At 41.8% G+C, this 26,287-nt stretch overlaps 1 protein-coding gene across 5 annotated transcripts in view; it reads left to right on the top strand.

Annotated features, from left to right (window-relative positions):
* The window catches only part of RARB (retinoic acid receptor beta), a 722,113-nt gene that overhangs the window by 594,111 nt on the left and 101,715 nt on the right, over positions 1-26,287 (top strand). For all 5 annotated transcript variants that reach the window (XM_055320911.1, XM_055320915.1, XM_055320912.1 and 2 more), the window contains one exon: positions 24,279-24,420. In XM_055320911.1, the coding sequence (XP_055176886.1) occupies positions 24,279-24,420 (142 nt within the window). The remainder of the gene's footprint in view (positions 1-24,278; positions 24,421-26,287) is intronic.

Genomic DNA, 26,287 nt, shown 5'->3' with positions numbered 1-26,287 from the left:
TATGAGTACCGTGAAATTAGGGGTTTCATGCGAGTCTTATTTACCTGTGCATTTCCAGTGCCTGTGACAAACTCGGCATGATATAGCCGCTCAATAGATGTTTGTTGAATCAATGTAATAAATAAAATGAGAAGCAATAGGAAGGAGACAAACTGGATTAGAGTGCATTCGTGCCCAAAGATGGTGTTAGGTCCAAGTTAGCACAGGGCAGAGGCTAAGGGGCAGATGAAGGAGAAAATACTTAGGATGATGTTGGCTGAACATGTCTAAACAAGCAAGAAAGGAGAATGACAATTTCAGTAGGCATCCTGCTCCGTTCCATTTTTTATTTTTAGGCGAGGTCTCCTCTGAGCACTCCCAAGTTATACAGGGGCATCTGCTCCATCTGCCCCACTCCCTCTTTCCCACTCTCCATTGCCATGCTGCTCTTTGGCATCAGGTAGATGATGCAAGCACAGCACTCAGGTTCGTTTTGCCACCTGATGAGATGGCCCTTTGGTGTCTGCCAAGGGTGACTATTTTCTTATCAATTATTAAGGTCACTTCTTGGCCTCAAGTTGAACTGGTTTTGAATTTCAAATATGGGTCTTTCCCCACTTGTCATATACACCAGTGAAATAACAGATACCTTTTTTTCATTGTGAAATGATAAATCCTGTAATAATAAGCACAAGACATACCGCAGTTTACAGAGGATTTATAAGTGCAGTATCTCCTTGCTTCATATTACTTTACCATGTAGGGAGGGCAGGAGAGTACAGTCCCTTTCCGTTTAGGGCTTAATTTCTAAAATAAGTAGATGAGGGAAAAATTGTATAGGGTTAAAATGACCCCGAGTCATCCAAACCATGTGCTCCAGTTACCCTTGCTGTATAACAGACCATCACAAGGGGCACCTGGGTGGCTCAGTGGTTGAGCGAGGGTCACTTTGGAAGATCTTCTGGGAAAGGAGAGGTCACCTAAGGTGGCCACCTTAGGTTTTATTTCCAACCACAGGCTCGCTCTTTAGTTGGATGCCAGAAGGAGTAGGTGAAGTGTTTTTCAGACCTTATTGTAGGGAAAACATGCATCTTGGTATTTTTGGTATTTTTCACCTTGAAAAATAGATGGGAGCCAAGAGAGAGCAAAGGGCCTATGGATTCCCACCACCAATCTTACGTGTTAGGACGTGCACTCCCTGAGTTAACAGGCTGATGAGCATTTGCCAACCACCCCCCTTTAAGCTGCTGCTGTGAGTGGCTTCGTGCTTTCCAAATAACTAGAAAAAAAATGAAATGCACATAGGGTGTAATAATGTCTGTGACAACAGAGAGGGAAAGAATTTCCCAGAAGGCCCGAGTGAGACCTCAGCTCTGCCAGCTATCTCAAAACAGACGGCCAGCTCATCTCCCAGGGAATGGCTTCCAGTTCAGGCCCCCTGCCTTCCCCTGGCTTGTGTCACATCATACAATTATTACCTTATTGATTCTAAGCCACTGAATGAATTTTTATTTTTACTAAATGTGGGTTCTATTGTTTGATGCTCTCATCCTTGTGCTTCCCTGTGTTTCTTGCCAGGATAGTTATTTATTCCTTTTTGGGTGAGCTATTCTTGTGCATGGTCAGAGTGCTGAACTCCCACTGACTTCTACTGCAGTTCTCTTTGGCCTCAGTTTAGAAGTTGTCTGTGGGCCTTTAATTACACCCTCTGGCAAAGGAGAAAGAGCGCTTGAAACATGCATAAATTCTGTACATATTTCCAAGGCTGGCCTGTTTAAAAAATGCTGTCTGTCTTTCTTCTTTTTTTTTTTCCTCCTCTTTGAACTTGGACATGGATTTTTTTGTAAAGTACAGTATGTCAAGGGAAGGGCAGTGAGAAAATATGCACGGGTATTTACTTAAAAATTACTTAGTGAATCCATCACAGTGTGTTCATTGGTTTTAGTATGATATACCATATCCTGAAATGAGAGGTGTTTTACTATGTTTATATAGTATATACTATATGTTTATATGCCTTGCCATACATAGTATTAGGCAGTCCATGCCCGTCTTGGACCATTTTGTTTTCCTTTTTTACAAATTAGATTAAAACCCCTCCAACTTTATTAATTTGTTCCCTTTTAAAATTTAAACACAAAACTGCGAAATGTAAATTTTGTTCAAGTCTGTATAAATAAATACTTGCAATTACTTTTTTTAAAAGTAGCAAGTTTCATGGATTTTAAGGAGATCTGTAGAACGATGGAAGGGTTTTTCATTGTTCCTTGGTTGAGCAGTTGTGAGATCTTGAAAGTCTTCAGATCTCTTTCTTAGCCAAAACATTTCCTCGGGTTACCACCTGCCACGCCTCTGCTATCTATTGTAGAGGAAGGCTGGATTATCACTGATCACAGAATCCCCAGGTCCTATTAATGCCTGTCTGTTTCAGCCCCTCCCCTACTGGATGTTTTGAATAAAAGCCGCTTGGAAGTGAAGTAGGCTGATTCAGCTTCCTCCAGGTCCCCGCTTCATTACCAGCAGTGCAGTGACCAGGAAGCTAGTAAAGAACTTGAATGATCCACAGACTGACCGTTATCCCTGAATAACAAAAGGTTGGTTGTATTCCCAAAGAAAAGAGAAATTTGTATCCTTTGCAGCGGGCTCAGTCTTGGTGAGATGGAATATTGCAGTCGTGTGGTTCCTGGTTCCTCTTGATGGTTTGCATCCCCTCAGCCTGAGCTGGTCATTTGCATTTGGCTGGGAACCGGGCAGCCTGGTTCATAGCCTGCCCACTCTGCACCTGAAACCTAGTTTCATCTTGTGTAGAATGAGGATAATCACATCAGGACGCCAGAACTATTTTGCGGAATAAACACTACAGTGTATATACCCAATGTTTCTTTAGTGAGAAGAGGACTTGTCTAGCACTTTCTACATGCTGGACATATATTTTAACTCCATTAATGTTCATACCAACCCTATGAAGAAAACACTGTCACTGCTCTCATTTTCCAGGCGAGGCATAGCTCCTGGGCCAGGTCAGTGGGCCCCTGGCTTATTTCCCTTTCTTTTTTCCTTGAGAGACCTGATTCTCCACCTGTGATATGAGCCGGGTTAGGCTCAAATGATAATTGAGGCTACTAACTTTCATCTTTGAAATTCTCTGATTCATTACTTCCTGGAAGTATGGCAAGGATGCATTTTGGTCATGTTTCATGTAATTCTAGACGTAGAAAGTTCATATTCCAATCTGTCTGAGGTTAGAATAAAATGATGCCTGATTGTTTTCTTTTTTTTTTTTTAAGATTTTATTTATTTATTCATGATAGACACAGGCAGAGAGAGAAGCAGGCTCCATATGGGGAGCCCGATGTGGGGCCCGATCCCAGGATTCTGGGATCGGGCGCTGAGCTGAAGGCAGCCGCTCAACCACTAAGCCGCTCAGGCATCCTGACGCCTGATTGTTTTCTACCGAAAGTAACCTCATTGGGAAGTTATGTTTACTTTTTCTTACTGGAGTTAGCTTTACAGTTGGAGTTTAGAATTCAGGTGCCTTATCAGGAGGGCCAGGCAAGGAAGTGAATGATGCAGGCTAATTTGGGATAATAGGGAGGGGTGGAGAGTATGCCCAAGATAAGGTTATCTTCCCAGTAGTTGCTGCTCTGGGTGAGTGGAGTTCAAGCGTTAGCATGGATCAGCCCCATCAGGATTGCCTGTCAAACCTTAGATTGCTGGGGCCCACCACCAGCGTTTCAGGTTCAGGAGATCTGGGGTGGAGCCCAAGAATCTGCATGTCTAACCTGCTCCCATGTGATGCTCCCAAGCCTCCACTTTTTGAGAGTTCCTGCTCAGTGAGAATGTGGAACTATCATTGCCAGGTTTTCCGGTATTTCAAGTGAATCTCTTTGTTAAATGAGCCCTGTGACTTATTCAAGGTCTTTTCTAGTCCTCCAGACATTTTACTACTGAAAAACACTCAGACCATACAGTGATTTGTCAAGAAAAACAGGGAGAAACATCAAGTCAATCTCTTCTGTAATTGAAATCTACTTTTTAAATGTTGGCAACGTATTTAAAAGTTTTTAAGTCTGTGTTGGCCACCACTGTCTCAGCCAGAAATAAACCTGTCTTTTGGCTCAATTCAACTTATAGATTGACAGTTTGCAACTTCTGCTTTAGAAGTTTAGGAGACACCATGGATGAGAATAAAATAATTTTTTTTAAAGATTTATTAATTCATGAGAGACATACACAGAGAGAGGCAGAGACACAGGCAGAGGGAGAAGCAGGCTCCATGCAGGGAGCCCGATGTGGGACTGGATCCCGGGTCTCTAGGATCAGGCCCTGGGCTGAAGGCAGACGTTCAACCACTGAGCCACCCAGGTGTCATAAAAGAATTAAATTTTTGAAGAATTTCTGTCAGTAAAAAATATTAGGAGAGACTTCCACAGAATAAAAGAAAAGCTAGTGTAGAAACCTACCGCACGTACTTTGCTTTTATAACAGGAGACGGAAATCTATAAACTATTAAAATGAACAACACATCATCCCCTCCAGTAGGCATACTGCATCCTGTGAGTTGTGGCCACTAAGTGAGCCTATCATCTAGTGACAGGCATGGCTCACTCAAGAGACCCTAGCAGGGTAGCAGCTTTTTCCTTTTATGAGAGACAGAGAGACGGAGAGAGAGAGAGAATGGCAGAGACACAGGCAGAGGGAGAAGCAGGCTCCATGCAGGGAGCCCGATATGCCATGCAGGATCCCGGGACTCCAGGATCACACCCTGGACCGAAGGCAAGTGCTAAACCGCTGAGCCACCCAGGGATCCCTGGCTTTTTCATCCTCACCTTGCTCTACCCGGGGTACCTCCCAGACTCTTCTCTGAATTCCCCCTGCAATCAGCTTGCTGGCTTTCCGGATCTCACTTTATTTTTGGTTTCAGCTTCCCTTGCACCTTTTGCCACTCCCATCTGTGCTATGAAAGCTTCTGTTTGCCCTTCTGGTTAGACTAATAATAGTCATAATGACAACAGCTCACTCATATTTGTGAGCATTTGTACTGTTTTAGGCTCTCCACCTGTGTTCACTCATTTAATCTTCATGACAACCCCACGTGATGGAAAATATTATTCCTATTTTAAAGGTAAGGAAACAAGGCACAGAGAGGTTATGTGACTTGTCTAAGATCACACAGTTAATAGCAGGAAGAGGCCTTTAATCCAGACTAATCAGGGCAGGACACAAGCCCTGGTTATTTATTTATTTATTTTTTAAAAGATTGTATTTATTTATTCATGGGAGACACACAGAGAGAGGCAGAGACACAGGCAGAGGGAGAGGCAGGCCCCATGCAGGGAGCCTGATGTGGGACTCGATCCCAGGACTCCAGGATCATGCCCTGGGCTGAAGGCAGGTGCTAAACTGCTGAGCCATTCAGGGATCCCCACAAGCACTGGTTATGGTATTAACTAGAACGGCCCTGTAGCAAAGAAATGTGGAAATCACACAGTGAGAAATTCCTGAAATGTCAAATGCAAATGGGAGAGGAGCCGAAGAGAAGAAAATCAAGAAAGCATCTGGATACAGTTATAAAGAAGTAATTTTGTGGGGCACCTTGGTGGCTGAGTTGGTTAAGGGTCTGACTTGATTTTGGCTCAGGTTATGATCTCAGGGTCATGAGATCGAGCCCGGCATCGGGCTCCACGCTTGGTGGGGAGTCTGAGATTCTCTCTGCCCCTCTGCCCCTGTTCATATCATACTCTTTCTCTCCCTCTCATTCTGTTTCTAGAATAAACCTTAAAAACAAAACAAAAAAAACCTTTAAAATAAACCTTGGAGGAAGATAATGAGAAACTTTGGGGAAATTTTGCTAATTGTTGGAAAGTCTAGTTGGAAAAAAAAATACATGTGTTTGCTCCTCACTGATTTAGTCAAGTTGATTTTTATTCAAAGCTAGGGAAAGAAACTACACATGCCACAGCTGAGGACGTTGGATCATAATGAGAGAGAACTTCAGAAAGAATGATTTGAGGACCAGAGTTATTCCATTTGAATGGCTTAAGCTTCTTGACCTCTAGACAGACCCTTTCAGCTTCCTAGATCAGATGAGCATAATGAGTGTTTAAATCATATTTCTTTTTTTTTTTTTTCCTGCTGGTGAGAACATGCACCTTCAGCTCTCTTGTCACTTTGGGTTCGGATGGTACAAATAAAGTGTTGGCTTTCTAGGCCTTGTTTTAGTAGTGTGGAAAAAAAAATCACACAGATAAGAGCCAGGGAGGCTGGAGGATGTGATTATGAGTAAAACTTCTTTAGATATGTAATGCCAGCAGCACAAACTGTTTTCATTCCCATGTTAGTTAATGGCTAATCTAGAGATTGTACTGCCGTTTGCTGATAGAGCACAGTTTAAAATATTTTATCATTAATGTGACAGGGAGTTGGATAAAGAAAATGAAGCGTGATTATAAAATGCTAATTATCGTCCTCAAGTGCATATTGGGCACTCTCGAATATTTGCAGCGTAATTTGCTTTATTTATTATTTCGGTTTGGTTATAAATGTTAATTCAATTGCAGATGGTATGTTGGCAATTTACAGAGCTATAAAGTTATTTGGAAATCCTAATATTTTCTACCAAAATGTTCTATTGGTGATGGATGAGGTAAATTAAAAAGCCCCTGCTCTTTAGAGTTAAATACATTAATTGGCAAGTAGGCTGCAGGGATTTCCAGAACCGTGCTGTCTACGTTAACTCCTTAAAGGGGTAAAGGACATGATTTGTAATTTAGAGTGGGAATTCTCTCCATGAGAAAGTGTGGGAGGGGAGAGGTCTCTTTTCCCCTACCACCCTGCTAATGTTTCTTCAAGGCTGAGATTTTCTTCATGTTCTGGTTCACAGGTCTAGACACATGCTTGAAGCCACATTTTTGCTGTACTACATCAGTGGTTTCAGAGACCATGATGTTGACAGCTGAGGAGTATTTGTGTGTGACAGTGTACGTGTGTGTCTGTGCCTGAGAGAGAGAAATGGAATTTTCTCCAACCTTACTGATGACTTAAAAAATATACACCTGTGTGAGGCCACTGGTTGCCAAACTATGGCCCACGGGCTTTAGGCAGATTTGTCTCGTTTGCCACCTGTTTTTTTGTAGAGTTGAAAGCGAAGAATTTTTACATTTTAAAACTTGAAAAAAAATTTAAAAAATAGGGTATTTTATGCATAAAAATCATAGGAAATTCATATTCAGTAACTATGAATAAAGTTATCTCAAAATGCAGCCAGGCCCATCCATTTATGAATTGTCCATGGCTTCTTTCACCCTGCCACAGCAGAGTCGAATGTTTGTGGCATAAACTATATGGCCCGTAGCCTAAAAAATTTACATCTGGCCCTTTACAGAAGCAGTCTGCCAGCCTCTGGATCAGACTATCTAAGGTGTAGTTTATAAAATGCATCCTTGGGGATCCCTGGGTGGCTCAGCGGTTTAGCACCTGCCTTCAGCGTAGGGTGTGATCCTGGAGTCCTGGGATCGAGTCCCACATTGGGCTCCTGCATGGAGCCTGCTTCTCCCTCTGCCTGTGTCTCCGCCTCCCTCTCTCTCTGTCTCTATTTTATTTAATAAATAAAAATCTTTAAAAAAAAATGCATCCTTAACCTTTGTGGGTTTGTTTTTCTAACTCTACAAAATTTATCGGAACATAAGCCATTTGGGGAACAAATAGGTTCAAAACATGACTCTTCATTTTTGAAAGGTGAGAGAGAGATTATAATACCAGTGCTGGCTTCCTTCTTTGTGATGATGTTGATAATTCAAAGAAGTGACACCATATTACTCATGTAAATAATTTTGTGCTTCGCATACACACAATGTGCTCAAAACACTCTCTTCGCGCCCCAAATCAGGAGAAAAATAAAGATGGTTTTCTTATATTGTCAAATTAAAAACATAAAGTAAGCCATGTTCCTGGATCATTCTATTTGCGTTAACAATTAAGGATCGTACATGGAAAATATGGCTACCTTATAGAACTCCTCTGGAAAAATGTCATTCTTTACTAAGAAATACTGTGCTTAATTAATTCTTGCTCCTAGGAAGTCAACTTGGGGCACTCATTATGGCCTTAATTGGTGGTATAAATTCTGAGACCCCGGAGGAAAACACACTTAATGGTTAGTGGTCTCTGGCCCTTGGGCTGAGCATACACCAGTGCCAGCCCCATCTCCGAGAGTGACAGCTTCTGGTTTTGATGGCTTCGGATCTGGCCACACTGATATTAGGTTTAAAGGCCAGTGTGCACTAAGAAAAGAAATGCAAGACTTGTCCCGGTGTTTTGCATTAAACAGTGTGAGACAACCTTCTGACTTGGAAAAATGTGTTTCTTTGAACTCCAGTTTTTCGTATTAAATTATATTCATTATACGGCCCATCTGGAATCTCCTGCCAGGCCAAAAATCATCTTACAGACATTAGCAAAAGGAAGTTAAATGTAATTTTTTTTAATTGTATACTTTTCATTTCCATTTATTTTTTTCCCTTTTATTGGAGAAACCAGATGGAAAGGAAGGCAGGAACCTCTCCCTCACTCTGGTTCCCTTCGGGAACAGAGGCGGAACATTCCTGGCTCTGCTCCTCTCATCTACTGACTTGAGGTGATGACGGGGCTGTCTAGATTCTGGGGATAATTGCTGGAAAGGTCAGGAGTTCAATTTGAAGCACACACCGGATCGGAGTGGTGAGGTTTGGAGAGTAAGTGTGGTGTGGTGGCTAACTTTGGGCTTTCACTGATGTGGGTTGTCACCAATTATACTTGACAGCATGGAAGTGAAACTCACAAATATCACACATGTGATGTCCATTTTTGTAGACTGGTATTGACTGTGATTTTGCTGGGAGTTGTTTGTTTGCTGAATTTTGACCCTGTGTGAAAAGGACCCATATTTGGGAGACTTCTGGCCCTCTCCCTCTCTCTGCTTCTTACCACACCAGACACGTCCCACAAAATGTGCAGACCTGAGGCTCATACTGGGGACATAGGAATGTGTTTTTCCTTGTTCAGACACATGGAAATCTCAGTTGTCAGCACTAGAAGGTATAGAGATAACTTCAAATGTGTGAAATAGAACTGCAAGGACAGCTCAATAGTTAGCTTTGACGGCCCAAAGCCACATAAAGGCAGAGCATAAACCAGCCCACTACCCTCTGGACTTAACACTTGCGTGCTTTTCTCTTCAGCCATCTGCCAGAGAATATTTGGCAAACTGAGTCCTTTCCCCATGCAACCCTCTGCCCATGTATATGAGCAAATTTTTATTGAAAGCTGGGTAAGGTACTGGATTTGCTGTGGAGGATACAAAAGCTAAGGAGTGTTGACAAGTCTCCGGCTTAATAAGCTACATCAGAATGATGCTAGTCATTATCTATATATACTCTACCACTCATCTGGAGATTGACCCAAATGAATTCCGAGTTGCTGTCTTTCGAAGGAATATTTTAAATTCAGATAAGGGTGAGGTACTTTTTGGGAGCACACTAACATACCTAGTACCTGTGATCATTTATTTTTTTTTAAGATTTATTAATTTATTTGAGAGAGAATGAGGAGGGGTAGAGATGGTGGGGGGAGAGACAGAAAATCTCAAGTGGACTCCCGCTGAGTGTGGAGCCCAGCTCCAGGCTCGATCCCACAATGCTGAGATAATGACTTGAGCTGAAACCTTTAGAGTTGGACACCCAACTGACTGAGCCACCCAAGCACCCCTACCTGTGGTTATTTTTTGACGATGGTCTTTGTGGGTCAGAAGAGAAGGGAAGCATTAAGACTCATTTTGAATTTCTAGTAATGAATCTTCATATCTTATGTATGATTTCATTGCAGTCAGGTTCAAATCACAGATTAGTAATTTAATTATCTAAATATATTGTCATTGCTCTGAATATTTTTTTTTCTAGGACAGTGTATTCAAGCGTACCTAGAGATGATCTCATCTTATTTATGTTGCTTTTTAACACATACCTGGGAAGTGGAGGGCAGAGGGCAGAGGAATGCAGGGTGATCCCCCTTGTCACTCACACACAATGGGTGCCTTTGTGCCTGGGTGCTGGTGTGAGGTGCATGCTGTCACGGATTCCCTCACCCAAGAGCTTCTTTAAGGAAGCCGCCTCTGTCCTACCCTCGTTCGTGTTTGACACAGTAATAGACACACATTACAAACATAAATAGCAGCTCCAGGTTTTCTCTTCCTTAGCAGTGTGTTAAAAGGTACTTCCACTAAATGGGTTACTTTGGCTTTAAATAATAGACCCCATCACTTCTGGTCCTCAGCGTGTGAGGTGGTTTCACATACCACTCTCCACTTTCAACAAAGCAGATAAGGTATCAACACAATTAAAAGTGAAAAATAATCTGTCTGCTTTGCCGGTAGTGAATGCTTACAGAACACACACTGATACAATAGATTTTAAATAATTTATGTCCGGCACTTTTTTTTTCCCCCAATCTGTAAATGAGGACACCTAATGCGGAATAGCCAGCATGATACTCTATCCCTCCCCCATTAAGATAACAAGATGAGGGGGCAACGATCAGATCGGCATGTTTTTGGAGCAACGCGTGGATAAAAATTAAAAATTAAAAAAGATGATGCTCTGAAATACTTTGGGTAAGCAAGCTCGTAAAAGCTGTTAGGAAACCTGGAATTACAAATTAATTCAGAATCTCCTTCTGAGGGGCTCCTAAAAGCCCTTTCCATTTTCTTGGCAGGATGAAAACATTATTTTTGTGTCACTGCCTGGTGTTTTCACAAGGTCTGTTCTAACACCCGCTAAGGTGGAATGCTCAGTCCTAATGTGTCTTTGGTCTGAACCAGGTAAACTTCTAGTGATGTTAAAAACAAACAGGAATTAGTATATGATACATTAGGTCTTCCTCTCCCCATAGATATGTTAAGTCTTAAATTACCAGGATAATGTGATTAGTGCCTCCTTTTCTAGCCCTGATGGGTTGGTCCGATCCTGAAGGATTTATCCAGCTGCCCTAACTCCTGTTGGCAGTAAAGGGAATTGCGCCCACAGATCCCTGAGGTCTAGGGACAGTGATTTCCCACAGAAACAAAACTGCTAAACTGTTTACAAAACTGCATTCAGTCCTTTAGTGGTTAAATGTAGCTTGATCATGATTTATGGAGGCCCAGCTCTTTTTCCTACACCTGCCCATGGACATCTCCTAATTATTCATTTGAGAAAACTCTGGATAAAACTCTCAATCCCGAAAACATGTGTGTTCCAAAAAGAAGGCCAATCATGTCCAAGGATATTTTTACTCCCGTTTGATCTAATGAAAATAATTCCCAATTTCCATGCACAGGCCAATGCTTAAGGGAGGCAAGTTCTTTCAGATGGGTTCAACATAAGCATACCCTCCTAAGTTCTCTATTCTTGGCTTTTTGAAGAAACTGAGGAGGGTCGGTAAAGTTCCAGGGGATGATCATCTGAAGAGAGCAAAAATAGGGCAAAGCACCCCCAAACTCCCACATCAGCCTGACCCCTCCATCTTCCAGAGCGGGGTACGAGATCAGGGACTGCTTGCTGTCCATTAGCAAACCCATCGTGGGCAGCAGAGCTTTGTGAAGCCAAATGGGAAGTAGCCACTGAGGAGAGAAATACAATTTCAATACAGGAAATAGAAGAAAATCATAGAGCTTTTCACTCAAGATAGATGTTTCTTCTGTCTAAAGCCAGCAATTTTGGAAAATGAAGCTAAGAGTTTAAAAATAAGGGCTCTGTTAGGGAAAATAAAACAGGTCCCCCTGCATCCATTAGGCTGCCTTTAATTGAAAACTGGAGAACAATCTAACTAATTGGCAGGTACCTCTTTTATTGCTGGGCCTATCTTCCCCCTTCTCTCCAGTGTAATCAGAAGACAACTCCTTTTTTTTTTTTTTTTTATCAACCAAAGTCAGGTATGAAATGGAAAAGCGGAGAAGTAACACTTAAAAATTAATTGTGTGTATTCTGCAAAATTTTCTCTTATAAAATAGGAACAGAAAGCACAGAAGTTCAGGCCTTCAACACAGCAGTAGCTCCAGGAGTGGATTTTTATATAGCGCGGTGCTGAGGTGGAGGCTATAACGTGCTTAATTGCAGGCAAGTTCGTGTTGTTTAAAAGAACTTTACCTTTTACATTGGGGACCTATTTAATTTCAAATCCTGGCAACTATGCTGACATTATACAACAACTTTAATTTTAAAGATCAAGGAAGAGGAGCTATGGGTGAAATTTGAGCCTATTTCTTGCTAATTTGCAGTAAGAAAGAAGGGAGGTTGGGATAAATCATGAAGTTAGAATTGCTGTCTGAATTATGATATTGGAGTTTCACTCTTGAAAATAGAACTTCCTTCTTTCTTTTCCTTATACTGAAAGAATTTAGGTGGTGGTTGTATTTATTGAAGTTAGGGTTCTCTGCTAATCTTTTTCTTCCATTCTCCACTGAATCTCCATATGATTTTAAACAGCAAAATAACTTTGCAACATGTTATTTTTTTTAATTATAAAGGTTGCATGTGCGCCATCACAAAGACAATTAAGATACCCTCAAAGGATTCTGGCTTTGAGGAAGAAAGAGACACAAAGATCAACAGTTACAGCGTTGTACAATGAATGTTAAACAGGGTATGCTGGTACCCTGGTATGTGATTCAGAGGTGCCTTATGCTATGTTGGAGCGTAAGTAGGTGTGAACAAGGCAGGGAAAGGACTTTTGAGGCATAGGGAACAGCATGTGTAAAGGTACAAAGGCAAAAGAGAACACTGTAGATTTGAGGGGCCTGGCTAAGTATGAGTACACAAAGGGCCCAGGTGCCACTGAAGGCCGGCAGGCTCTCAACTATTTTGCCAGTGGTGTCATTGTTCAGGTGCTATGGGTTTGGGATAACATGGCACATCAGCTCTTTGCCTAAAGCCACCAGGGTTTTTCCATACAAGGACAGAATGCATTTTGAGAGCTAGAACTTTAGGCAGTATTTTCTCAGTAAACTGTTAGCAAGATTTTTGTACTGTCTGAGCAGTGTCTGTGCTGAGGAGAAGCAGAAGGTTGCATCCGATAAATGCCCATTATTTTACAGTTGTCAGGCTCTTGAAGACCTAAATGTAAATGCCTGACTGGCTTCCCTTCTGCTCCCACATCCTCTGTGATTTCTTCCTTTTCAATTCAGATTCAGGATGTAACCACCTATAAAATAAGCAGGAAAGATTCCAGTGAGAAGGTCCCAGAATGGCCCTGGAAATTAAGTTTACTTGGAAAAAGTGCAACACATTGTGGACAAGCATTTTTTTCTTTTCTAATTTAGGTCCTTCCTAGCATTATGGAATAATGTACGTGCATGATGATCATCGGATTCTGTGAAAGGCTTTTGAATCATGTGATATGTAGAGTTGCCATGGTGATGTACGTTGTCATCAACCCACATGTTATGACAGACCTAAGACCTGGCTTTGTTGATGGTGAAATGTTGCATACCAAACTTCTAAAAGAGATTTAAAAATGTATGCTCCTCTGCAAAGGGTTTAAGCATATTTGAGCATGTTTTGGCTCTGTCTCCTTCTGCCTGCCTCCCCACCACCCCTTCAGTACAAATGAGGATCTTGAATTTAGGTCCAGATGAGATTTAGTAATTAATGTACAAAGCACCTGGGGTCTCCTAACTCCTGGGCTGTAGCTGAGGAGCTATTTTGGTGCATTTTCTCAGTAAAATATTTGAGAATTAGAAACCTTAAAATGCATTGGCTTCTTGCCCAGTTATATTTAGAGTAATCCTGATAATAAATCGGTAACTATGGGTTTCACTGAGGAAGGGCACAAAATAACTGACCCAAGTAATCTAGAAAACAGATGTCTCTAGTTGGTTTAAAGTAAATTCTCAAGACCAGATTTAAAGAAAGCTCTATGGGGCTGAGTGAAATCTTCCATTTCAGATTTTTTTTTTCCTGTCTTAGGGTTCTTTTCCCTACTACCATATCTCAACTCAAAGTCTTGAGAAGAGGGGTAGTGGTCCCCAAGGTACAGTGTTGATAATATTTAACCCGCTGTGCAGAAATGCTTTGGGTAACAGATAAACTGCTTGACCTCATATTTCTTGCATTCTTCTAATCCACTCTTTATTTCAGTAGCTCCCAAGTAGGGATCAGAGTCATCTAGGAGGTGTATGAGTGAGCTTCTGGGCAACCCTCTTGAACTCACACCTAAATATATATATGCTATTTGGGAGGACGCTGTATCCCATTCTTTTTTTTTTTTTTTAAGATTTATTTATTTATTCATGAGAGACATAGAGAAGGAGCAGAGACATAGGCAGAGGGAGAAGCAGGTTCCCTGTCCGGAGCCTGATGCAGGACTCGATCCCCATACCCAGGATCACGCCCTGAGCCAAAGACAGATGCTCAACCGGTGAGCCATCCAGGTGTCCAACTGTATGACATTCTGAAAAAGTTCTTTTCAGTCTTCATGTTCCTCCTCCAGCTCCCTCCAAGGGCCCTTATCCATGGGGAAAATAAAGCCCAATAGTAGAACATAAGATGATTCCCAAATGGTTTTCCCTTCTGGCTCTTGCTGGGGTTGTGGACTGCTCGGAAGCACCCCTGAGAGATCCTGGATGAAGTGTGACCGTGGTAGACTTTCTATGTGTGGTAGCATTTCTATCTGATCTACAGTCTTAAAACTAGCATCGAGGTCAACCAGAGAAGAGAGATTACCCAAGACTTACTCATCCTCACTAACATAACGCGTTGGAAACCTTTCCTGTAGATGGTATTCTAAAGCCCAGACTGGCGACTTAATTTGCAGGACCCCATACAAAAATACAAAATGAAAAGTACTGGCCACTTGACCAAAAATTATTCAGAATTTCAAGACAGTGACAGCGGGGCAGCAAACTAAGCATGAAGCCCTTCCAAGGACCAGGCTCCATGTGTGCCCAGGTCACACGCCTGTGAAATTGGCCCTGCCCAGAACAGATCCTTTCAGTTTTTGAAAACAGCCAATTTAACTAGCAGTGTACATACCCTATGAAAGGTGTGTACACCTCAATCCCAAAATTGTGTTTTGAGATTACTGGCCCCCAAACCTGGTGGATGAAAATGGTGTTCTAATAATCAGACCCATAGGATAGCTAGTCACTTAAAAAAAAAAATTATCCAAGGTCATGTTTTTGAAAAATAATAAGACATAATAAGACACCTAAATTAAAAGACCTTTTATCCAACTGATTAATCTCTCCTTACTGTTGGTTTCCAGTTTATATTACCTTGTAGCATTTCTTCCCCAGATCATGTTACTCTAAAATAAAGAACACTGTGAACTGAATGTATTGGCTCAGTGCCCTCCTTGCAACATTGAACACTTTGGAAGTTTAGACCGTGATTTTCTGATGTTGTGAGTTCAGGTTCTCAGTTAAGAACATGGGCTGTCTATTCATTGGTATTCCTTCCCAGGGAGTTTTAATTAATTGGGGATTAAAAGGATTGAGAGCATTGGCCTCTGGGTCTCCAGGGGTTGAGCTTTCAAGGGTTCACCTGACAAAGTCCAGGAAGATGCCATCATCACCCTCCACCAGAATGACTGGTTCCCACAGAGGTGATGTTTTTGCTAAACCTATCGTCATTGTCTTTTGAGTACCATCTTTCTAGAGCTTTTCCAAAATTAAGGCTTGCCTTGCTAACCTAGGGAAGAGCATACACGCCAAGGAAGCTTCTGGTCCAAGGGACTTGAAAGGAGACAGACCTAAAATCTGTGGTCACTTTTTTTTTTTTTTTTTTTTTAAGATTTTTATTTGTCTGTTCTTGAGAGACTCAGAGAGGCAGAGAACATAGGCAGAGGAAGAAGCAGGCTCCATGCAGGGAGCCTGATGCAGGACTCCGTCCCAGGACCCTGGGATCACGACCTGAGCCGAAGGCAGATGCTCAACCACAGAGCCACCCAGGCATCCTATCTATGGTCAGATTCTAAGTGAAGGGACAGGAGACACTTTCCCGGTTAGCAGGCAAGAGGCAGTGTGGAATGACAGACCTTCTAGAAGCCACGGTTACTAAACAGTAGAGCACTCAGGCTTCACTATTTTCATTCATTCATTTTTACTAAATTCCCAAAAGTGGGACCTTGTCCTGTCAGGAATTTTTTAAACAAAAAAATAAAATAAAATAAACAACTATAAGCCTCTACCCCTTGGGACAACTCCGCTTTCTTGTTTGAAATATGAACCTTAGGTTGTTTCCCTTTTCGTGGCTCCAAGTGCCAGCGGGCGGGGCGGGGGGGCTCCCCCAACTTGATCAGAATCCTTTGAGTTGCATTCATGCCCACCCTCCCTGCTTAGGAGGAAACTCTGTTTGTCATCAAAAAAGTAGGCTGTTTTTCTACTTTCTCCCTCCCTCTCACCCATTGTCTTTCAGTGGGGTGAAAAGGTCTTCACTTTTCTCTTTCTCCCCCACAAATCTTGCTATTAATAACTTTTTAGACGTTGTCACGCATAGACTTCCACTCACTCCGGAGGGTGTTTTTTGTTTGTTTAAGGCAACGTGTTTCCTGGTCTGAAAACCGTGTTTCCCAAAGTAGCCGCGATGGGATTATTCCATACTCGCCTCCCACTGGCAGCGTCTTTGCTTCTGGCTGGAAATGGGAATTACAGCTCGATGCTGGCCTGGGGCTGCACGTCACCGGCCCGGCCTTGCTGGCCAGGGCGAAGGACTACCCCAGGCAGCCACCTGGTTACTCTTTGATTGAGATGGGGTTGCAATATTTTCCCTTTAATGACCGAGGGCAAATGCCTAAGTAACACTCCTTGATGTCTCTCTCTCTCCTTTCACTCTAGAAGGAAAAATTACCCTTATGAACTTTGCATGGGATAGAAATTAACTCTGCAAAAGCCTAGTGCAAACAGATGTGCTTCCCACATTACTTTTTGGGTGAATTTCTCCTGATCCAGTGCTTTTTATGACTAACTCCGCGCCAAGTTGTCATTTTGTTTTGTTTTGTTTTTTTAATAATAGAAATAAGTGTGGTACCTGGGTGGCTCAGAGGTTGAGTGTCTGCCTTTGGCTCAGGGCGTGATCCCAGGGTCCTGGGATGGAGTCCTGCATCAGGCTCCCTACAGGGAGCCTGCTTCTCCCTCTGCCTATGTCTCTGCCTCTCTCTCTGTGTGTCTCATGCATAAATAAGTAAATAAACCTTAAAAAATAATAATAGAAATTAGTTTTTTCTTAGTGCTTTTCTTCAGTCACGACACATTTCACGCATGTTGAACCTGATATAAAGTAGCTCTAGGCCTAAAAAGCTACTTCCATTCAAAACACCATGCTTTGAATTCTCACAAGTAGCTTTATGATTAACTATGAATCAGCAGATTGCACTGTTATTTCAGAAATCAAGGATTCTTGGGCTACCTTCCTGACCAGACCTGAGGGCAAATTCAGGGGTATTGGTATTTATATTCATACCCAGAGCTCACTATCTACTTGAGTAGGTGTTAAATTAATGCATGTTGAAACCAGTGACTTGGGGCCTCCTGAAGATCCTGGCAGATTAGCATTCTGACCCTAGCTTTCTCCTGTACAGAAGAGTGAATGCCTTCCCAGGAAATACCTGGCGTGGCCGTCAAGATCCTGCTCAGTCTGATTGTCAACCTGCTCTTTCAGTTGTGCCTTACACACACACACACACACACACACACACACACACACACCGTCCATTATTTACATCTCTGCCAACCTGGACCACAGCCCCTTCCCTGTATGATCGCACCTGTGATCTTGGCAAAGCTGAGATGTTCCTGAGGGCGGGGTGGGGGGACTTGCTGTTCAAATCCTCCTCCATTAGAGCTGGAATCAAGTGCTGATTCCCTTCTAACTCCTTTGAATTCCTGTGACCTTTACTCTAAATATTTTAAGTGGGCCTATTATGTGCCAGGTACTATACTGGGCACTTTTCCACTTTGTGCTTCCATTAAATTCTTATCACACTGCATGGTGGCATCTGTTCCAAGGTGTTCACTTGATTTAATGTTCCTGGTAAGCTGAGAAAGGGCAGGAGACATGCCTTCTCTATCTTTGTACACTTAAGGGAGCCCACCACATCCACTCCAGTTAATTGGCATTAGATAAATGAATCAGTATGGAAATGAATATATATATAAAGATGGCCGTTGGAATCATGAGGCTGTCTACCCACAATAGTCTGTATTGTTCAGAGATTCAGAATAGTGTTCTTTCCTCTTTGGGAATCTTTAAATATAAAATGTCTATTGGAAGTTTTCTAGAAGAAAGCTTTGGAGAGAAGAGGTTTCATCCATAACAAAAGCTGCCATTCCCTGGGCACTTGCTATGTGTCGAGCATTGGCTTCCCACTTCATACATGTCCCCTAATTGGGTACAGTAGGTAATCCCATGAAGTGTAGGTATGTTCATTATCCCCACGTTACAAATGAAGAAACAGGCCTTAGCGTAACTCACTTACTGGCCCATAGATAGTCAGCAGCAGAGTCAGAGTTCAAATCCACAGGTACTCAAGCTAAATTCCAGTTTTTAATCACCAGGCTAGTATCTAAACCAACAAAAAGCACTCTATTTGGGGGACAGTGGGGAATATTACGTGTGATGAAATCTGAAAAACAGAAGTTGAAATGTGGTCCATGAAAGAAAAGAAAAAAAATTATCAGAATTAGAGCAATGATTTGAGAGTATTAGAGGAGAGAAGGTGGCCCAAGTTACTCTCAGATCAAAACATGAAGCAGGGAGTATAGTGAGCCACTTTTCTCCATGTCCTTGATAGATTTGGGCCATATAACTGGTCTCTCAAGGTAATTATGAATTTTGGATACTTAGGGACAGAGAATATTCAGATTTAAAAGAGATGGTTACCTTTCCTTTTGATTGAGGAGTGTGTCTGCACTCTAGATAAGACAGGATTACGTAGAACAGGGGTACCTCGTGTCCCCAAGGGGAGACAGAAGTGATCTGAGTAGGCAATGGGAATTCCAGGATTATTGCTGAGACATGAAGCAGATCACCCCAATGCATATGTGACCTTCTCCACCATAGAAGTAGTTTCTTTTTATTCCAATTCCTTGATAGCAAGAATAGAAGAGCATGAGCTAAGAAAGGTCGGAAAAACTGGTCAGAAAACGCTGGACTCAGTTTGTGGTGCAGACCTATCCTGTCGATTTAAGTGGCTAGGGTGTTAAATGTGTTTCTCACAAACCACGGAAGTCCTGATTAACCACTAAAAGTCATAATAAGAGAAATCAAGATTAACCAACAGAAAACATAACTAACCAACATGAATCATGGTTAACCAACAGAACTCTTGACTTTCTAATCTGATTACATCTCAAACCGGTGGATCTTCTACTAACTTGTGAGAAATCCAGCTGCTCACTTTGTTAAGTACAGACAGTATCATCTTCAGCGAATGCATGACTGTGGAGGAATATTTTATGGAATTAAGTTTAATACATTCAGGAGTCTTACTCGGATTCTGCTTAGAGCTGAGGATATCATCATTCACTCACTCATTCATTTAACAGCTATTTATTAACTCTCTACCGTGTGTCAGGTCCTGTCCCACTACTGAGGATATTCAGCTAATATGCACCAATACGGTTTTATTAGGTGTTGAAATACTGAAATACTTCCCTACCATCTGTCAAATAACCATTGCATCCAGTCTTTTGATCCTCTCTACCCAAGTCCACTGTACTTGCTTCCAGGGAAGACATTTTAAACACTGCTTCAAGGGGCGCCTGGATGGCTCAGTGGTTGAGCGTCTGCTTTTGGCTCAGGGCGTGATCCTGGGGTTCCCGGGATCAAGTCCCACATTGGGCTTCTCACAGGGAGCCTGTTTCTCCCAATGCTTATGTCTCTGCCTCTCTCCCTGTGTCTCGAATGAATGAACGAATGAATACATACATACATACATACATACATACATACTGCTTTGAGGCCATGTGGGAGCCCAACAACATGCCCATTTTAGTTCCAGGAAAGTTGGTCTCCACGTCCCTGCCTTTTATCTGTCAGGGTATCAGCAAGGAGAACGTCACACTGGGTGATGGTACTGTTACATCCAGTTGTAGAATCTATGATGCCCATTTGGCTTCCCGAAGCTGTGACTGCTGGCCACAGGCAGGCATTCCTCCCTGTCACCCATGTATCCTCTAAAGTGAATGGTACTATTGTTTACTATTTTTAATATTATACTTGAATTGAAATAATATAGAAAGATAAGCAAAATACCAAGGTCGCCCAGGAAAGGAAGCATTTATGTGGGATTGGATTAGTGAGAGAAGGCTTCCTGGATGAGGTGACATACATCTTGAAGACAGAATTTTTCTGAGTTTATGGGGAAAAATATGTTTCAGGAAAGAAGAAATAAAATTGTGGGGGCACCTGGGTGGCTCAGTCTTTTTAGCGTCAAACTCTTGATTTCTGCTCAGGTCATGATCTCAGGGTTGTGTGATCTGGCCCCATGTCCAGCACATGCTGAACATGGAGCCTGCTTAAGATTCTCTTTTTCCCTCTCTCTCTCCCTCTGCCCCTCCCCTAGCCCCTCCCTCTCCCCCCTACCCCCCAAAAAAGAGAATAAAATTGTGATCTCAGTTATCCTAGACTAATCCTCTGCAAATTGCAGTATTTGCCTGTACAGGCAGAGGACCAACACGTTCTTCCTTAGTCTTCAAACACCACCTCTTCCTTGGCCAATTTCTGTGCTCCCAGAAACTCCTTCATCCTCACTTGCGAGGTGTCCCACCTTGTCACTCTCTGGTATGATGATGTACTTGGAATCCCAGAAATGTACAGCTGGAAAGGATCTGGGAAATCAGCTCCCCAACCCCTCACTGAGGAGGTAAGAGAGCTTTGCCTCCTTGAGCTGACTTGCCCAAGGCTGCACAGTGGTAATGAGGCTGCAGTCCAGCCTTTCCTGGGCTCTGCCTCTACTGCTTCCTACCTCTTCTGTCTCTCTGTACCTGCTCCCACCCCCCAACCCTCACCCTGGGACTGCTCCTTCAAGTGGGACCAAATCCTTCCTTTTATATGCTCAGCTTTTCAGTGTTTTCTCCTCTAGATGTGTCTCTATCCATTCACTTGCTTCAAGGACTGTCACCCATTGAATTCAGCACTTCTAAGCCCATTTTTTTACGTATGACAGGTTTTGGGTTGCAGTTTTGTTTCTCAAAGCATGAGGCTTCCAATTTTAGGTGGCACAGATTTGTGGCTTTATACTTCAGTGAACCACATAATGAGACACATTTTCTCTGAATTCCTCAAAGAGAAAGTCTCAATCAGGGCTGATCTAACACTTGCTTAGCTCCCTTTTCAGTAAGAAGTGACACGGTCTGGGTGTTAAGCCCTTAGCAGATCCAAGATCCAGTGAGAGTGAGATAATATCTGATTATCATTTTGTTTGACTTTCATTTTATTTGTGTTACATTTGCCTTTTAATATTGACAGTAGGTATTGGTTTTCAAATGAAGCCAGAGGTTAAAGGTCTCCACTTTAAGGAATGTTAAAAATAAAAGGAAGAGGCAACCTAAGTAAAAATATTAAGTAGATGGAACTTAGGGGGCATGGAGCTACCATTTCCCCACAGTCACACACTAGATCCTCAAAGTGGTGGTCTGCAAGGAAATAAAGTTTAAATAATAACATCTACTGTGGAGGAGGATTTATAGAATGCAAACCTATCTTTGGCCTCAGAGGGTTTTTCTGTTTAACCCAGTCAATGTATAAAAATACCTCCCAGCATATATGTTAGTCAGCAGGTATTCTACTATGGTAGAAATGATTTGCCGAAACTTAAACTGTCTCCTGATATCTAGCCAAAAATCTGATTTGGGAAACCAAGAAGTCCTATTTAGTTTCTGCTGACATGGTTACTGAACCAGGCTGAGCGGATAACTAATGACACAGAAAGTTCCTTAATTCTCTCTTCTTCAGGGCACCTGGGTGGCTCAGCAGTTGAGCGTCTGTCTGCCTTTGGCTCATGTCATGATCCCAGGGTCCTGGGATCGAGTCCTGGATTGGGTTCTCCATAGGGAACCTGCTTCTCCTTCTGCCTATGTCTTTGCCTCTCTCTGTGTCTCTCATGAATAAAATCTTCTTCCTTCATTTGAGTATCAGGAGGTTGTATTTCTCCCCCTCTTGGTCACTCACTAAGAATTTGCTGAACTGAGTATTTGGTTTTTAATAAATGGAGCAGGTCACCTTTGCCCATACCTCACTTGCTTCACACATGCAGAAAAGACTGGGTCTTCCATCGTGTCAGTGTTTCTTGGCAGGAGAGCAGTGCAGTTTCTGTAAATTGAGTTTGTACATCTGGCAACCAAAAGCGTCCCGTAGGTATATTTTTTGCATGCAAAGATATGTTTGAGGTGACCACTCTGCACAGATTCTATTAGAGGTTCGGAGCATTGGTAACCTGTTATTTTATATTTGGAGCATATTTGTAGCTCCAAGGGTACCAAAATAAGCAGTGTTTTCTTGGAAAATGTGTGTGTCTGGGATGTGACAGGAGTTGCAAACTTAAACAAGATTTTCAGGCGTTTACAGTTGAACCATACCAGTAAAAATATGTTTATTTAGACATTAGAATCCTAGGGTGCCCACGTAAGTATCCTAAACAATGCGTGTTACATGAGCTTCCTTTGTTAATGCACTTTAACTTTAAATGTTTTTAGTTCTGGCTCCTGGAGTGCTAATGTACTACAGGGAAAGCTGAACTCAGATGGTGAGTCTTATGTGCTGTTTAGCACATTCAGTGGTGTGTTTCTTACATCCAAGAGAATTGTTGCCAATGTCGGTAAAAGTCACATCACAGTGGAGAAGGTAAAACTTCCTACTCTTAATACTCATAGCAACATAGATGTTTTTGTTGGGCAATTAGGAGACAGAAAAGACAGCAGGTATGCCCTTCACTCACTGTTCATTCATCTGTGTAGTAACAAGCATCCCTTGATTATCCATTGTCTGCAAAACCATGTGGGAGAAAGAGGAGAACAAAGAGGACAAAGTGGCCACCATGTGCTCATGAGCCTATAATCTGCTTTATCCCATCGGTGTTTCACAAAAATCAGGATAAATTGCTTCTCTTGCCAAAATATAATTTTCAAAAGTTGAGAAGTAACAACGCACTCAAATATTCAGTAAGCATGTAGTCGAAGATTCATTGAACTTGAGAATGAGAAGTAAGATGACAGAGCTGGTTCAGAGAGGGATTGGAGCAAAAAATCGAGGTGCCTGGAATAAGACTGCAGAGGTAGATACAGAACTGGTTAATGTCCTACAAGGCAACGAAGCAATGCTCTTTGGTTATATTTCAGCCAGACAGAAATCTTTGCACTTATCCTTAACAAATAGATTTGTAATTTACCAGCCTTCTAGGGTCTTTAAAAGAGTCTGTGTCCAATCAATGGCAAATAGTAAGTCAAACAAAGTTACATTTCCCAAGAGTGTCAGATGACTCTTAGGTAAGCTTGTCAAAAAGCCAATCCTGCAGGACAGTGCTGCCCCACAGAACTTTCTGCCATGATGAAAATCTTCTATATATGTTCTGTCTAGTGGGGTAGCCACTAGCTGAGGAATCGAATTTTAAATTTCACTTCATTTTTAAAAATTTTGATTTAAATATCTGCATGTGATTAGGGGCTGCCGTATTGGACAGTGGCCGCTCGTTTGTGCCATTAAATGGGCAGTCCTTTTTATGCCTTGCTTCCAATCTTGGATAATACTTTTTTAAAAACGCTCTGTAAATTAAATCACATTTTAAAATACTGTAACAAGCTAAATATGTGGGGAAAAAATTGGAAGAGACTTTCTCGAGCAGACCTAATTCTTCCGCAAATCTTATCATTTCTTTTACAAATGGGATGCTTCTCGTATCCAGTTTCTCGAGAGTGGGCTCACCTGAAATTGTTCTCTCTCCCCCTCTCTTTTTTAAAAAAATTGTTCTAGCTTCTTATGAAGCTAAACCTGTTTGGAGGGAACCCAGCTCTGCATTATGTTTTCTGAGTGAATCAGCTTCGTGTTCATTTTCCTTCAGCAAGATGATAACGGTCATGTGTAGTTTTGATTAAAAGGGGCTTTCTGATTTGAAACAAAGGGAGAGCTGACTATTAATATCTCACAAGGATTTTTAAGGCTTAAATAAGTGAACTTTTCTACTGCCATCACTTCATTACTCAGACCAAGCAATCAATGCATTGATAAGACCGGTTTTGATTTCTCATGAAACTTGGTAGTTTTACTTAGTTTTCTCATCTTCTCACTTGCTTGCAGGGGTTTTTCCGCAGAAGTATTCAGAAGAACATGATTTACACTTGTCACCGAGATAAGAACTGTGTTATTAATAAAGTCACCAGGAATCGATGCCAGTACTGTCGACTCCAGAAGTGCTTTGAAGTGGGAATGTCCAAAGAATGTAAGTGGAGTCTCAAAAACCTTTTTTCTGTCTTTGTCTTATCTATAAATATGATTTGCTCAGCTTCCAAAATCAAGTTGTGGAGGACACGTTATGTGGAATTCAGACATGACACTGAAGATATATTGCCAAGTCTAAGTGTAAACAGGTAGTAGGACAACAGAATACCTGTGGGGATTTTCAGATAAAACTTGAGTGGCTGTTGGGGAAAAGGCAGGAGCTGTGTGTTGTGGCTGGCAGATTTGTATTCCAGAGCAGTACTCGCTCACTGTGTGTTTCAGAGCCACTGGTAGCTCAAACATACCACAAAGTCACTTAGAGACTCCATTTCCCTATCCTGACAGTGGGAACAAAAAGTATTGCCTGTATCGATGAGAAGAAGATGAGGAGCTCTAATAGTACAATTGATTAGCGCGTGGTACTTATACAAGAACAAGATGAGATGATAGGTGTGAATATTAACAGTAGTAATAATTAGCCCTTTTTCAGACAGAAGGGGGCATAAAACTTCTGTTGTGGAAGAAATACTTAGAAACTTGGTGCATTGGCAATTTTCCAAACTTGATTTAGCTTTTTTTTTTTTCCTCCCAGCCACCCCTCCTCCAAATAATTCACATTTTTTGATGCAAAAGAGAACATTTTAGTAAATAATTAGTGGTCCATAAACCTCGGATAATGGGGACTTGAAATATATATCAGTTAATACAGATAGTATATACACTACAAAAAAATTTCACTATTTATATTTCTCTCTTTGGTGCTTTCAGTTAGAGAGGACAAGAAAGTGACAGGCAAATGGCTTGACTAAGGCAGGCCTAAGGAAGACATAGGGTTGTGTGCCAGGTGAAGTGCTTCATGTGGTTGCTGCTTCTCCATTCATCCCATTACTTGGGGATTTGGTGAAGGAAGACTGTTAGTGAGGTCCTGGGCTAGTGGTGTGAGGGGACACTGGAGATGCCTGAGACATGGCCCCTGCCCTCTAAGAATATGGGACAAAAAGCCAGGTACAGGGGTGCCTAGATGGCTCAGTCGGTTTAGCATCCGACTTTTGATTTCGGCTCAGGTCGTGATCTCAGGGTTGTGAGATGGAGCCCTGCATTAGGCTGTGTGCTCAGCAAGGAGTCTACTTGAGATTCTTTCACTCTCTCCGTCTGCCCCTCCTTGGGTTTCTATACTTGAGTACTTGAGGAGAAACAGCAGGATTGGGAATAATTCAGTTGACTCAAGCCGAGCATCCTTTTCTGTGTCCCAGCCTGTCATGTTACTGGTTCATTGTGTGAATCTGTAATCTAGGCCAGTCCGATGAGAATGAAACTCAGGCTTATGATCCACAAAAGAATAAAAGATAAATTCAACTTCATCAAAATAGGAAATGTCTGCTCTACTACAAAATGAATGAAAAGACAAGGCACACAGTAGGAGAAAGTATTTACAAATTGCACATCTGACTCAGGACTTGTATCTAGAATATACTAACCTCTGAAAACTCAAGAAGAAAGCAAATAACCCAATTAAAAAAAAAAAAAAAACAAGCCTTAGTGCCCTTCAAAAATGCCAAGAGTACATGGCAAAGGCAGACTGAAAGACTGTTCCAGATTAAAAGAGACATGCCAGTTACATGCAATGCATAATCCAGATTCGATCCTGGGGTCAGAGGGAAAATAACTATAAAGGACATAATTGGAACAGTGAGTGAAATCGGAATATGGACTATAGATTATAGCATTGTAATATACTGTTGTATATTATTACGTACTAAGAATTGTGAATTAGATGAAGAGTGTAAAGGGGTTCTTTGTACTATTCTTGTAACTTTTGAGCAAATTTGAAATTTTATCCTAATAAAATTACCCAAACAGAACAAAAG

Source organism: Nyctereutes procyonoides, unplaced genomic scaffold (genome assembly GCF_905146905.1).
Source record: "Nyctereutes procyonoides isolate TBG_1078 unplaced genomic scaffold, NYPRO_anot_genome, whole genome shotgun sequence".
Classification (NCBI taxonomy): domain Eukaryota; kingdom Metazoa; phylum Chordata; class Mammalia; order Carnivora; family Canidae; genus Nyctereutes; species Nyctereutes procyonoides.
This window is presented reverse-complemented; position numbering and strand designations above follow the sequence as displayed.